At 31.7% G+C, this 16,721-nt stretch overlaps 1 protein-coding gene across 1 annotated transcript in view; it reads left to right on the top strand.

The window, feature by feature from the left end:
- Positions 1-16,721, top strand: part of LOC129220910 (guanylate cyclase 32E-like) — a 126,739-nt gene that overhangs the window by 35,082 nt on the left and 74,936 nt on the right. Inside the window, 1 exon segment of the mRNA XM_054855344.1 lies at positions 14,852-15,161. Coding sequence (XP_054711319.1) covers positions 14,852-15,161 — 310 coding nt within the window.

The following is a 16,721-nucleotide window of genomic DNA, read 5'->3' as shown; positions in this document are numbered from 1 at the left end:
AGTATTACAGGGAACATATATTATTTGTGTTCAACTGATAAAGTTTATAAATGTAAAAAATAGCTTTTATAAATTAAATTTTTATGGAATTTTACAATGGAATTGACTTTCATGTAAAAACGAGGATTCTGCGATACAACTGTCCAGCAATGTGATGTAAATTTTAAAATCTGTACATGTGTCAAATAAGATAATTTAAAAAAAAATATTGAGTTAAATGACTGTTAAGTAGTAAAACTGTAAACGATTTCTGCAGATGCGTTTCAAGATTTCCTTTTATTGAAAAGAAATGAGCGTACTTCTGTTCAACCTCGAGTTATGTAAAACTTTTTCCTGACGTCGTTTGTATTTAAATTTCCTGACATTTGAAACTGAAATTCATTTTTTTCGTATTTTGAACAGCTTTGAAACAATGAACCTACCACACGAAAATTAATTAAACGTTTCGACTGAAACAAAATAAGTCAGAGTTGACCAACACTCAATTAAACTTTTGCCCAAAGACGATGAGGATTCCGCAATACTACTTTCTGCAATGTGATGTAAAATTTAAAATGTGTATTTATGTCAATTAGGTTAATTAAAAAAAAAATTGTTTTACGACAAGATGTGTTTAGTAAACTGCAAAGTAGAAGTCCAGAGGTTCTTCGTGCATCAGTTTAAAATGTAAATTAAATACGTGTTTTAATATTTAGCTGCATTAGGGAACTTATTTCTTCCTTGAGACAATTAAACTTTTTAAACAGCACTCTGTATTTTAAAGTATAATTAAGCGAGTTTGACCAGAAATTTCTGAAAACTCGTGTTTTTATTTAAAGAAAATCGCACTATTGAAAAAATTCAAGTACAACTGAAACTTTTTAAGTTGAAGTGGCCCATTCAACTCAAACATAATTCGATCCAATCGAATAAGATTGTGTCTACCAATAGCACAGCCAAAAAATTGCACTGCCTCATCCAGTTGAAATTTCTCACAACGGTACTGGTAGACAGCATTCCATCGAATTGAACACAATCGAGTTGAATGTGCCATTAAAAAAAAGCAAGTTACGTTTAATAACTTTTGATCGACCTAATAATAAGATTTTCACAAAATTTTATTTCAAGAAGTAATTTTTCCGAAAAATCAAACTGAAACAACAATTTAGAAACATTACCTAGTGAAATATTTGTCGCTCATTTTTTCACCAAGTGAGCGTCCATTCATAACATCATTTCAGGGGCACATTCAACCTAACATAATCGATGACTCGATTCGAACGAATTCTATCAACCAAAAGTGAGGCCAGAAATTTCCTTTACTCCACCCATAAGAAAATGTCTCGCTACGTGACTGGTAGATAGAAATCGATCGAATCGAACATAATCGAGAAAAATATGCTTCTTAGTCGTCATTGAAAACGTCACCGATTTGGCTCAAAAAAAGAAAAAGTGTAAACGCTTCTTTTGGAATCTCTATGCACACCAAAAACGGAGATGCACAACCAGATTCCACTCAATCAACATACAAAATTTTAAATTATTACGGCATACAGTTTTTCATTTATGTAAAATTCATTAAAACCAGGGGTGAATTCGTGCCTGGTCTTACTAGAACACCGTTACTTTTCAAGAAAAAATATTCCGCTTCCACACAAAACTGGCCAAAAATCGTTATTCATTCATTTATCATTAGCGTTTCTGGTACTGGAACATTTACGAATTCACCTCTGATACATACGTACTTACTGACGTCACGAGAAAACTCGTGATAATAAATTCAGTAATTATCAAAAATGGGCATTTTGATTGCCCGTACATTCATATGCACTTGCAAACGGGTGGAAAACACAAAAAATACATCTGGGAATGAGTTAAAGGGAATTTTTTGGCATAATTCATATGAATTTTTTTTTTTTTTTTATTTAATGTATTTACTCCTGTCCTTTGCACATGGAAGAAAAACTAAATTCTAAATAATTGGTAATTCCATCTTTGCTGCGAACTTTCACAGAAATGATTAGTTATTAAAGAATTTCATTGCATTTTAATAGTATAAAAATAATACTAATTTTTAATGGTCATTGATCATAAACCGAGCAGTAGACTAGTGAGTAGCTAAATAGTAGACACGTTAACAAATTAGATTTATAGACAGTAATAAAAAAGTTTTTGTCCTTGAGGATTTTTTTTTAAAATTAATTTATGTAACCATTTGTTTTTGACACATTTTTGTTTATTTTTTACATTATTGATTGGCTTTGAAAACTTACTTATGGAAATTTATATTTCAAATTTAGTTGTCATTTCTGTAGTAAATATGATTTTGTACCACAATTTCCTGATGCTTTTTTTGCTCGCTTGTCATTTTGCTGTAAACTATTTAATTGGTTTTGAGATCCCATTAGATTTTAATTTTTTATACTAATAATGCAGATTAGTAATAATATTCACTCAAAGCTTAAACCCATCATCAAGCCTGCAGTCTCAACAAAAACGAATTTAGTGAGTATTTTTTTCTTTTCATAAGCTTCTTTTATACTTGGGTAGCACACATTCCAGGAGGATATTAGTGATCGGTAATTGTTCCGAAACGTATCCTAAAAACTGCACTAAAACGTGTGCCACAAAATGTTTAGCGCAAGTGTTCAAAATCCATTCTTTTATACTATCCAAGAAATGTCTAAAAAGTGAGATAAAAAGTATAAACATGTTCCGAACAGTGTTTCTAGAGGTGTTTTGAAAACTGACCGGAAAAAGTGTTCTAAAAAAGGGGACAAGTGTACGTGTTCAAAAAGTATTATGACATGTGTTCACAAAACGGTTCTAATAACTATTATAAAAATAGTGTTCTTAAAAAGGGGACAAGTGTACGTGTGCAAATAGTGTTCAAAAAGTGTTTGATTATTTGCAGTGTACAAAAGCCTCCTGGTAGAAAACTGGTTTCCAAGCTTTAGATGAGTTGCCTGATATTTGATTATTTTATTCTGTAGATGAAGACAGTTTAATTAATACAAATTAAAAACGAATAAGGAGTAAAAATGAGATTTATGACAGTAAACATTTTCCGATACATTTTTGTTGAACTTGTGAATATTTCTAGATTCACCTAAAAGGACATTTTACTCAACAAATCATCAATTATTTTACGACATAGCAAACAGCGAATAGTATAACTTATTTATAAATGTGGATCCAATTCTGTCTTGGAACCAAAATGTCAGATAAGTCAGCCAGTCCTTTTCAAGGGACTCTGCCATAAACACTAGGGAGGGGTGTCCATATTTATACCTGTGCCTGTTTTTACACCTTTTCCTCTAAAATTTCTTGGAATAATTATTCAAAACAAAATATCATCTTCTTTATTTTGCTTTTCACATTGACAAATTATAAGAATTTTTAAAACGAAATAAAATTTGTTTACGCCATCTGAAAAGAAATTCAAGTTTCAGTTATTCTTGGTATTTTGGTCATTGTATGATTTCTCTACGTAAAGCTTTAAAAATGCATTTGCTCCCTACTTTGCTACCAGTGTTTTTGATTTCATTAAAAATGCTTTCAAGTATTAGTTTGGATTCAAAACGAAAAATTATTTACGTTTCATAAAAATCTCTTCTGTTTACACTTTAAGGTAAACAGTCTATGTTTATTTTTCGTATTAGAAACATTACGTAAACGTTGATTCGATGCGTTTTTAATCAGTTTAATCGACATTCTTCTGAGGAAAAAAAAAGTCTTTACTTTGTGATATGTTTATGGTCTTACAAAATGAAATTTTTAGTACTAAACTTTGCTGTATAATTATTTGTTTTTTTTTTACGTTCTTGTTTTCTTAATGTATTGAAACGTATAAGCTTTTCTCATTGACAATAGATTAATTTTTCTGTAGAGTCATACTGGTTTATTTTTCATTTCATTTGGATTGCTTAAATTTTAAAACATTTATATCGTCAAGAGTTCTATCTAAATTTGGAATAAAATAGTTTTTTTTATAAAGAAAGTTTATGTGAACGTTTTTAAATCAAATAATTTCCAAATTTTTTATCATACCTGGTCTGAACATTTATTTTGCTACAAATTGAGAGGCAGATTTCTGAAACATACATTTTTGGTCTGGGTAGCCCTGGTTGAAATTGTACTCGAACCTGTGTTAGTAAATAACATTTTTTCCCAGCCTTGATGATCTACACTGTTTTCGAATGCTAATGATTTTTAAAAAAATGAGTTTTCGAAAATAAATATAGGCACTTATCGCAAAATATTCAGAGCCACTACTGAATATCAAGTCAGAACCGAACAGGTTATTGCGGCATCTAGATACTGCAGATTCACTCTTGTTTGGGTTATTAAGTATGAAATAGTCACAAAAGAGTGAAACACACAAAATAAGATGAATATTCATTTATCTCTTACAAACTAAAATTATCTTCTCATCTTATATAATTAAAAACTGAGCATATGTACCTATGTATCTATCTATGTATTCATCCATGTCCGAGTTACCTCTCCCGAACGCCAGTAAACGGACCATCGAACCAGGTATCGATGGATTCGTAATTTTCCCCGTCTTTATGTTTAGCTATTTAACCTAATCATCCGATAATAATTAGCAGAGACGTCAATTAAAAACTATTAATCATGATACTTATATTTTGACATAAAATCCCTAATTTTCAAAGGCTCTCCTCCATTCAAATTATTATTCAGGTCTTCATCTCAACTTTCCGTAACAATGATTTTATTGAATTTTGTAGCGAGAAAAAAATCATTGAGAAGAAAGATCTGTTGCCATTTTTTCTCTCGAATACGAACAAATAAAATTATGGGTTTCGTTTTGAGGCTTTTCCTGTAATCGGGAGATTAAAAATGTTTCCTTTTTGGTTATTTTTCTTTAATCTGCCGCGAAATGTTACTCTTTTTTTTATTCAAGCGTGATTGTTGAACACGCGTCACTTGACATAACTTTTATTTTCGAGGTAAGCCGTGCAAAACCCGGCGACGCAGCTAGTTAGTTAATAAATTCGTTTCACCATACCAACGAGCTGTCCACAAGCAAGGTAAGGATCTACCTCAAGTTTTGAATTAAAAACTATAAGTTACCCTACTGCCGACGCTATGACAGAATTGAAAGCGAATATCGAACACCTCGCTAAGGCATATGCCTTAGATTAACCCGTGTTTTGGATTGGTAGTATGGAATTGCCGTAAAAGGGGTTAAAACAAAACGTAAAGAAAAATAATGAAAGCTTCTATCCGCAAACAAAGTGAAATTTTGCTACAAAGATTAAAGTTAAAAGCTACAAGTTATCACCTCAAAGCGGGAGCTAAGATAGAATTGCAACGAACACCGACAGACGTGTTTCGTCATACAGGGTGTCCTGAAAAAGACTGATTGTTTTCAAAAATGTATAACAGGAGAACGGTTAATGATTAAAAAAAAAAAAAAAAAAAAAAAGAAATTCTTGCAGAACATTCATGTGGTGGGGTCTAAATTTTTTCCCTCAGAGTTCCAAATTTTAGTTCAAAAATGTTTCAATAGATGGCGCTGGACAAAGTAAGTCAGTAAGTCAAAAAAGAAGAATTGAAGTTCACCGATTTTTCCTCCAATCGCGACATGGAATTACAGCCAACAATTGTTTGAAAATATTGTTTTGTTCTTTTGTTCATTAGTTCCGAAAAATTATGATGTAATTTTCTATATTATTTTTGATTTACGGGTTTACTATCTGCAGCGCCATCTATTGGGAAAAATTTCAACTAAAATTTGGTCCTCGGGGGGAGGGAATTAACTACGCCCACATGAATTTTCTGGTTAATGATAAAAAAAATAATTTTTGCAGAAAATTTATGTGGTGGGGCCGTAAGTTTCGTCCCCCAGAGTTCCAAATTTTAGTTCAATTTTTTTTCTATAGATGTCGCTATAAATAGTAAGCCTCTAAGTCAAAAAATAATTATTGGAATTCGCGGATTTTTCATCCGGTTTTGACGTTTGATTGCAGCTGGCAGCAGGCATTATGAAAATTCTTTTCCGTAATTTTGTTTATTAAAAACTTTTTTCGAAAAACTATAACATAAGTTTCTGTCTTTCTTTGATTTACGGTCTTACAATCTGCAGCGTCATCTACTTAAAAATTCTTGAACTAAATTTTGGAGCATTGGGGGACGGAACTTACGGCCCACCACATGAATTTTCTGCAAAAAATATTTTTTTTTTATCAAAAACCATTTTATATTGTTATAAATTTTTGAAAACAATCAGTCTTTTTTAGGACACCTGCACATGTCACTATGGCACTTGTAGTGCAGCTCCAGAAGCAACCACAACTCCAACGTACGAACTTCTCTACAAATTTGAGGGGAAGTGGAGCTTAGAGAGTTGTTTTTGCGTGATTTAAGACGATGCGGAAACGACAAAATACCTATGTAATACACTAAAGAATGCGACTTTACAATTTTATTTATGCTTAACTATTTGGCGATTTACATTAATATCATATGAAACAAACTAAAGGAGAAATCCTCGAAATTTTCTCAAATCCAAATGTAAAAAAGAAAAAAAGAAATGCATTCCTCACTTTTGGGAAAATTTTAAAAAAATTGATAAATTCCATTTTTTTTAAATTGTATTTTCACCGCCAGGTCAGAAATTTATACTCGAATCCCATAAATTTTCCTTAACATAAGGACAAGTTTTCATAATTTTGAAAATTTAGTGGGATTTGAGGATGTGTCAAAGAATGAAAAAAAAAAAAAAAAAAAATCACATTAAGTAATTTTCTGTGTTAATTTAGCACTTATATATTGCATTCGTTCAAACGTGTTTTGTGGTTGGCGAAATGTAAAGAGAGTTTTTTCAAGATATTTTATGCTGTACGTAAAGCATTAATATTTAAAGAAATTTAAAAAGCCGAATTCACAGAGAAAAGTGAGGATAAGTGCTCTTGCCATTTGGCGCATTTAAAATGCCTTATATGAGTATAATAAAATTTGGTTATCCAAGACAATGAATAGGCTATAACATCAAAACACAATTTATGAAGCCGATTATTTCTCGATTTTTTTGAAACTAAAATGTACAGTATAGTGGTGTACAGAACAAATTTATACATGAGAACCTTCAAAATTATAGCTTCTATTGCAAATTGATAATTAAATTCAAAGTTGCTGCTAAAATCTGCTAAAAAAATATAAAATCACTGCTTAAATTCGTCAGTCTTCTCTTTTCACCATAATTACAAAATTGAAATAACAAAATAAAGAACAAATATTAACAGGAACCTGGAAAATTTATTTCCTCTTTACCTTATAAAAATGTATTGCTGATTCTCAATTTGTCGGTTTTTTTTCTTCAAATTATTTGAATTATTTTGAATAAAGGATTCGCTTGATTTTAATATTTTTTTTTTAATTTTATTATGTCAAGTAATTTTAGTTTGTCTCAAGCATCATATCCCGTGATAATTCTCTTTTCTTTAAAATTTTCTGGTTTATTAGTTTGGAAATGAATACTTCGGACTAATTTCAGAAATTGATAAATTGAATAAACCATTATTCTTTTACACTTTTTTTCTGAAATTCTCGTTCAAACATGCTTAGAACGTTTTCTTTTAAAGGAGTTTTCATTCTATTTTAGAAAGTTTTTTTTGAGCAATTACATTGTTTATTGTTCTCACTTGACGGTTTTGATGTTCGTATGATTTTATTTTCCCCCCGCCTTCCTCTGCAGCACCCACCGTCGACCGGCCGCCTCACGATGCTGCTCCTCCAGAGAAAACAGTATCCAGGTTGCGTCCATATCCTACACACACACATACACACACCTACAAATACCCACACACATACACACATGCCTACACATACACGCACATACACACAAGTCTACACATACACACATGCCTACACATGCACACACATACACACATGCCAACACATACACGCACATACACAAAAGTCTACACATTCACACATGCCTACACATGCACACATACATATACACACACCCACACACACATACACACACACCTACACACACATACATACACACACACAAACGCACACATACACACACACACATACGTCATTGCGAAAAACATAGTTTAAATACAAGATGTCAAAATTCCTTTTTTCTTTTTTGTAGTCAAAGTTCTTTAAATAAAAATGACAACACATTTCAAGCGGAAGTTAGTTTTTTATTTCTGGTTGAATTTCTTCATTTGGAAATGCAGAAATATTTGATTTTTCAGATCTATTGCCTTAACATTTCAAAGAGATTACTATCAGCGACAAATGAGGCTTAACGACAATAAACTTATAATGCCTTTTTTTTTAAATGGAATATCCATTTATTGCACGCGATGAAAATTTCTGGCTTTTCACAATGTGACTTTAGCGCGAGTTTATTCATCCGGACATCAATAGGATAGTAACGTTACTATCAAACTTCACAAATACACTTCATTCACTGAAAATATAGACTAGATGTAAACAAATAATTGGTGAATTCCAGGAAAAAGGGGACATGACACTTGAATTTTAAAATTTAATATTCTGTCACTTGCCGTGTACCGTTCTCTTCCGAAATATATGAGCTTCTTGAATCCTAACTTGTATTTCCCAAAAAGTGCGATGACTTATAGAAAATCAAGTGCAAATAAAGTTTTCTGTTTGACTTTTTACAGAGAAAAAAATGTATTTTTTGTTACATACTGTAACTTCAATAAACTTGTTATCAGCATATAATACTTAGGATAACTTTTTACTTTTGAATATCTAGTTAAACCTTTTGGTAAGTAATTTTAAATTATTATTTTTTTTCAACCATGAAATAGGTCCATTACTAAGATGAAAATTTGATTCCTTACGTTATCAAAATAATAAATCTGTTAGTTCACCAAGAACCTTGTGTATGTAAACTAATGATTTTTTTTTTATGAAACGTGGAATTATGTCCCTTTTCAAGGGTGCATAGTTAGAATTTCAATATAGATTTAATTTATATGGTTTTTAATCGTAACAGAAGAACAAAAAAATACGGTAAAGGAAGAACGTTTAACTATAAGCACGTAAAGGATAAAAGTTCAGAATGCTAGAACAAAAAAACTACTATTTAAAGTTAGTTGTCACATTTAAAACATATATAAGTAATATTTGCGCAAAAAATATGGGTGCTTTTATGTAAAAATTTAAGTTTTATTTATTTTTTTAAAACTGTTTCGTGATTTTATTTATTGTATTGTATGTGATGAAAATCATGAAAACTACACTGAAAAACTCCTAAGCATGTGAAAATCATGCATGTATGACATGTTTGTGATATGACAAGCCAATTCTAGCAGAAACATTTGCTTAAAAACTTGAAATTTGGAACAATACAATATTGAAACTACTTTTAGATTTGTTGCCACAAATCACAGGAAAGAACTGTTGAGAGCATTGATTTAAACCTTTAAACGTACTGTGAGGAGATCAGTAAATTTATAGATCAACTTCCAAAAAGATGGAAAAAAATGATCCAAAAATATCCATTCTCATCCTGACACAAAAAATATGCATTATTTGAATCCTGTAAAAAATTTTGTTATTGAAAATAGTAAGTACATCAAAAATTAAAGGATATTTCTCTTCAAAGTCAACAGACTCACTCTGAAAGTCAATAAATAATATTGAAAATGAAGAAACAGCTGATTAAAAAACACCAAATCATAAGAATATGCGAAAAGATTCATTAACGTTTAGACAAGTTTCGCTAGTTGGATGAAAGGGAAAGAAATAATTAAAGAGCAATGTTGCTTAGGTACTTCATATAGAAAATGAAAACATAGAAGTATCTTGCTTGAGAGTGCGTAATAATGTGGAAATGATCTTCGTGTTTGCTGAGAAAAAAGATACATGTTCTTTGGATTATGATAAAATTACTGAGCATTTTAAGAATTTAGAATTGTAATAGTTGGCTCAGGCATTAGATATTGTTTCTGACTGCTGCTATATTAAATTAATAAATGAAGGTTGTAATTCACTAAATGTAATTGTTTTGAACTTCTTGTCCTTCCATTACTGACCTTCCGTTGACGTTAACAAATACATAAGTCATATGCTTAAGTTGCTTATTTTTTTAAACTAAAGGTGAAATTGTAATGATTGAACATTCCCGTATGTGCTCTAGTTTTATAGAATTTTTCCTTCTCTTGGTTTAGCTGAACTTTTTGGGAGAACATGATAGCGGGAAAATCATGTCGCAAAAAGGTCCTTCCGTTACCGTTTTTTAGCCTACTTTTCCAGTAAAAGTCAGAGAAAGAAGAAACAAGCTTGAAAGAAGGCTTAAAGCATCTTGAAAATATCGCGATAAAACAAAAAAAAAGTCAAAAATAAATACAATAATTACATAAATATCGAAAAATTAAAAATTAGAAAGTAGGGTATTGAGTTGGGGAAAAATGTCTGTCTTTGTGTCGGTCCATCGGTCTGTCTGTTTGCGCCCCCCCCCCCCCCCAATAACTTTTGAGTGAATAGTCCGATTCGAACAATTTTTTTTTTTTGTTCGAAAGGCTAGGACATGTCATTCCTATATTTTAATTTTTGATTTGAACTATTTTCCGTTCAATTTTGAACAGTTCAAAAAATCTTAACATTAGCGCCTACGGGGAAATTCAAGGCAATTTCGAACTTAAAGGCGAATTTGCTTCAAACAAACTTGTAAGAAAAAGTTTTTGATGAAAAACATGTATATAAAATATTTTTTTGATTTGAACAATTTTTGTCCCCAATTTTGAATAGTTCAAATCCCTTAACATTAGCACCTACGGAGAAACTGAAATTCAATGTAGATTCCGCATTGAATGTGGATTTCCTTCAAACAAGTTTTGTTGGAAAAAGCTGTTGACGACAAACCTCCGACTCCGACTTCGAGAATTTTGGGGCACCTGAAGTCGACTCCGACTCCTTTTCCCCGACAATTAGTCGGACTCCAACTCCCCGACTTCGTAGTTTTGGCATAGATTTATGCACGGAGGAAACATGTCTGATTCTAATTCTTGGATATTCGACTCCGACTGCTTTATCTTAAAATAAGTCCAACTCCGACTCTTCAAACATTGGCAGAGTTGCGTACTTTAAGGGATATGACCGATTCCAACTCCGAGTCTTTGAATTAATTACCTTCGACTCCCGTATCTGACTCTCTTATCCCAAAAATGAGATTGACTTCGACTCCGACGTGTGAAATAATTATTCTTAATATGACTCGTTTGTAATTTCACTGTATAATTTTAATTTATTTATTCAGTTTTCGGCGGTTTTAAGTTGACAATTTATTGTTTTTTACTTCCTTTTACAAAAAAAGGAAGTATTGTATTCGCGAAAAAAATTTCACTCAAAAATCGGCCTTAATTTCCCTTTTTCTCACCCCCGAATGAATTTTGAGTTTTTTTTTTTTTTTTTTTGACCCGATCACACGTGGATGTATGCCTAAGAACGTACAGACATCCGAAATACCCGTTTTGACGATCCCCGAGTTAATTACGATGAGTTTTCTCGTGACGTCTTGTATGTACATATGTATGTGCGTATGTATGTTGCATAACTCAAGAACGGAATGTCCTAGAAAGTTGAAATTTGGTACTTATACTTGGGGTCTAGTTGTGCACCTCCCTTTTCGGATGCTCCAAAGGGGGTCTTTTGTCCTTTTATGGGGGGAAATCATTGTTACTTTCGATGTAAACTCAAGTGGTGTTATAATTTGGCCGACACTTGGCGATATATCACCAGTCTTTTGGTCGCTAAGTTTTGTCGCCAACTTGGCGACAAATTTGGCGATTTTTTTTTTTTTTAAATTTGGTTTTAATTTCGCTACTGTTGGTGATATTTAGAGAGTAAAAAATTGAATCACATTAAAATTGCCAATAATGGAAAAATGACATTAAATTGGAGTAAAAGGAAGTCATGTGATGCACACATCAACTCGTTTTATTTTAAAAAGTACATTAACTCATAAAAAAAGTTTTTTTTTTTTTTTTGCTACAGGGGAAAAACAAACTTTTTTTTTTTTTGATGTATTTAGTTTATTTTTATTATTTTATTTTCTTTTTGAAAGCGGTAAAAGACTTTTTTTAAATGGAAAAAAGTGTATTAGCTGTTTTGTTTAAAATAATGTGAATTTTTTATGCATCTATTACTTTATATGAGTAAGGCATATTTTATTCCTAGAAATCGGCTTAAAATATTTAAAAAAAAATATGCTTGAAACAATTTGCGATTTCAGCTATTTTTAAGAATATTGATCAGATAATTGAATGTGGGATCGTTTAGTTCTAGACGGAACTTCATGTTAAATTTAAAAAAAAATACTAACAAAAAAATCCCTGTCTTCGGCTTTTTCAGCAACTTAATATGCTGTGTGCATCAGTTTTTAAAAAAAATATATATTTTGATATGCTTACAAACAAAAATGCAACGATTTTTTTACAGTCCTTCTGTTACCACTGTAATTCACCAACTGCGCTTTTTCGAAACCTCAGTCCCGTGCTAGGCTTGGACTAGAACAAATTGGTGCCAAGCAGCCGGCGAATGCGAATCCTATTGGTTAGCTTTATTTTTTATTTTAAGTCTAAATTAGCAAATGTGGCACAGCGGCAAACCTACTGGAACCTTTTTGTTTACTTTTGGTCTATGTTTTCCATGAACAAAGTTCAGAAACAAGTATGGTGTCCTGACAGAAATGCGTGTCATGCGTTTCAATTCCACCTTGATCTACCTCTACGCGGGTAAAATTTCCAAATGTTGTTCAAACAGCAATATATTTTACATTTTTACGAGTAATAATGGTGCACTATTTTAAAGGGTAGAGTAGGGCGAAAAAACATAAGTTTAACTATTCTTACATTTGTTAATATATGCTTATAGAACAACGTAAAACAATTAAATTATTTCGGCAAATTTCTAATTCCATGCAAATTGAAAATAATTACAATTTTTATTTGCTTCTTATCAAACAAAATATCTTAATTATTGCTGTTTTTTAAATTGTTATTTAGGAGGAAAATTGAATATTGGGTAATAAAATGAAATAACTTCTACACAGATATAAACTGAAAACACACATATTAGTGAACACTTTTATTCATAATATTATGCTTCGCAGTGAATAAAAACAGTTTGTAATGTCGTCTACGACTGGATATTTAACGGAAATAAGTTTGTGAAAAACACATACATATATATATATATATATATATATATATATATATATATATATATATATATATATATATCGATATAAACAACGGCTGGTTAAATTACTCTCCCCCCCCCCCCCCTTACATAACCGTTGTCTAACAACCAGCAGATGTTTCATCTAAATAAGTTTTTTTCTTACTTACATTTTGTTCTGATTCGTAACAATTTTATGCACTGTAATAAAATAACACCAAGCCCGTATAATATATCTTCTTGAAAACTTGCAGCGAGCATAGCTTCCGACAGCTCCAACCCCAACAGTAGACAATTTAATTTTCTCTCCAAATTTTGTTTCACTGGACGCCGTAGGTTAGAGGAGGCGGATGAGTTTGCGTATCGTCTGGTCGTCTGCTGTGGATAACAAAACCAGCTAAGCCTCTTACAATGAATTTTCCCCCACATGTTGATAAAATTCCCCCCAAAAAACTATCTAAATATAGTAATATGTTCTTTATAAAAAAGATAACATATTTCATACTGCAATTGCTTTGAGTTTCAGATCAGAAACGTGGTGCATAAAATTAATTTCATAGTTTAAAAAACAGGGGCAAACAAAAACTGATGAATGTTATCAATTCATACTGAAAGAATGTTTTCTATTTAAAAAGAAAAGTTGTTACAAACATTGCGTATAACGTAACAACCTGTAAAAATATCAGCGCCTATACATAGAACAATAAGTTTGGCAATGGGGTCGTTTCCAGAATTTTAAAAGTATTTTTTCAGAAAAGAGCATGCTTAAAAGCATAGAATCTAACCATTTCTTAAATAATTTCTTTGAGTTTAATATTTTTAAAAAATTACTTAAATTGGTGCTCTTTCATCATTTAACGCTTCTGTCGATGACATCACAAATGATGAAATGCTATTCAGTGTTGCCATTCACGGTCCAAAATATTTAATTTGCATCTTTACTCACGTGTAATGGCAACAATATGGTTGGTAGCAAGCGTGTAGCGCAATTTTAATTCGCTGCTTGATTATCATAACGTGGAAATGTAGTGGAAAGATGCGGCAAAGTGCATCATTTGTGACGTCATAAAGACCACGCCTTGTTTGAAAAATCGGACATTTTAAAAAATTAATTAAAAAAAAAAAACTGTTGGGAAAATGAAAGTATTTTTTGGGTCCATGTTTTTTTTTTTTTTTTGCTCATTCTATCTATTTCAATGACTAAAAGTAGTACTTTTGACTGAAGAAAACCACCCCATTGCTGCCGTTTTTTTTTTCTTTTTTTTGTAGACTGTTTATTTTACACTGACCCTATTCAGAGTTTATTTTTTCACTAGAGCAGATGCGTCTGGCACTTCATGCTCAAAATTTTTTTTAATAGTTACGCTTAAAAATTGGAAGAATTCACGAGGTCTTTCAGCGTTCTAAGTGCTCGCCAGTTTTTAGTTTGGTATTGAAAGTTCATTCCTCGCCAGAGTGGGAGTAATATTATATCTAAGTGATTTGAAAGGAATTTAGAAGCACTATAATGCTCCATTTTTTTTAAAAGTATTTTGTAACTTTTTTGAATCGTGACTATTTTTCCCTGTTAATATATGCATATGTATCTGCTTGTAGTATTTGAAAGACATCGCAAAGGAATTTTAGATTAAAGAAATTATTGTATGTTTTTATTTTCGCTTCATTCTAGTTTTGCGCTCACCATGAAGCCTCCGATAAGAAACAATTCCCTACGTTTGCCCGAACACGGCCTCCTGATACACAAATCTCCAAATCCGTCGCATCCCTGCTGCTAAGTTTTGGCTGGAAGCGAATCGCTCTTCTTTACTCTTCAACGCAAGATCGAGGATTCAAAGAGGTTTCTGGGACCATTCTAGAGACACTGCGAACAGCTCAAGTTGAAGTACGATTTTTAGGCAGTTGGCCAGAGACGTACCATTATGGATATGGAGAAAACCCATTTGATAAGCTTGTAGAAGATTCTTACAAAGACGCTAGAAGTAAGTCATTTTAATTAATTGTAATTGATACTTTGAGACGTAAATGTACAAAACACACTAGTGGAGAAAATTTGAGGACAGTTAATATTTTTATCCATTATATCGTTGCTTGAAAAGAACAGTGACACGACTCAAAAAATACTGGAAGTGAGATTTTTAATTGATAATCCTTTTTAAAATATTGTTTTTTATCTTCTTTACTGATAATAAAGCCGAAAGTCTCCCTGTCTGGATCTCTGTCAGGATCACTGTGACGCGCATAGCGCCCTAGCTCGTTCTGCCGATTTTCACGAAACTTGGCACAGAATTAATTTGTAACAGATTAAACGCAAATGTCATATTCAAGAAGTCATATCTCTAGATGTTATAAGGTTTTTTTTCTTCTTTGCGGGATGAAGGTAAAAATGTAAAGTGTAAATTGTCATCTTATTTGTCAAGGAGTTTTTCCTACTTTTGAACATCTTCTGAACCAGGTGCTAAAAATGATCGATAAAATTTGTGTTTTAAATTCAGCGTTAGCTCGGGGATATTTCCAAGCTTTTCATAAAGCCTTGAGTTGAATATTGTCTAGATTCATATCGTCAATCTATATAAAACTCTGGCATGCATCCTTTTGAAAAAAAAAATATGTTTCTTAAAATTTGAAAATCTTTTTTTTTTTTTTTTTTTTTTTGAATATTCGAATCAATTCCTACTCTGAAAGTGAAATGAAGCAACAAAGGGTTCATGGAAAACCTCTTTTAAAGTTTTACCACGGGTAATGACAGGGCAGGTAACTCTAGTGCTAAAATTTTGTTTGTAATGATAACTTTCTATTTTTCTCTCTATTCCCTCTTACTTATTTCCCTCTTTTCCACGGAAACTATTAGGGCTTAATTCACACTTGAGTAAATAGCGTAGTATTTAATCTGATAAAACGATTAAATTGTTCAGAAGGAAAAACGTTCAGAGCATTAGAAGAAATTAAAAGTTTTATGGATCACTGAAATTTTTTCCCTTCTAGCAAGAACAGTTTTGAAACTTTCGAATCTCTTCAAACCTGAAACGTAATATGAGGGTGTTATTGTTATGAGAATAATTTTCAAAACTAGTTAGTAGTTCCATACGTAAAAGAATATTATTTGTATAATAAGTGCTAACAATGACTAAATATGTAATTAAAGCAAATAAGTTGTTTAAGCCACCTTGAAATAAAAAAGGATGCTCTAACGCCATTCAGCGCGAGGTAAAAATCAACGGTCCAAGTATTCAGGTGCATTTTCGAGATACAGAATGTTATGCTTCAGCACGTGGCATGGTTATGCGGTATGTAAAAGATCTCTTGAGTATTTATTTGACTTAGAATACTCTTGAAAAAATTTCAATCCTAGAGCATGATATGATCGTAAGAGTTTCGGTGCCGCCAAATGGTGAGAAACTGAGTGTAAAGATTATAAATTGGTAATCGCAATCCGCCGATAATGGTGCCGGATCAATGAATCGATTCAAGTTTGGGGCAAAAACTAGGTTTTCAAAATTCAAACTGCTATTATTAAGCCCAAAAGAAAAATAATAAAATAA

Source organism: Uloborus diversus, chromosome 4 (genome assembly GCF_026930045.1).
Source record: "Uloborus diversus isolate 005 chromosome 4, Udiv.v.3.1, whole genome shotgun sequence".
Lineage (NCBI taxonomy): Eukaryota > Metazoa > Arthropoda > Arachnida > Araneae > Uloboridae > Uloborus > Uloborus diversus.
Note: the sequence above shows the minus strand (reverse complement) of the source record. Positions and strands in the feature narration are given on the sequence as shown.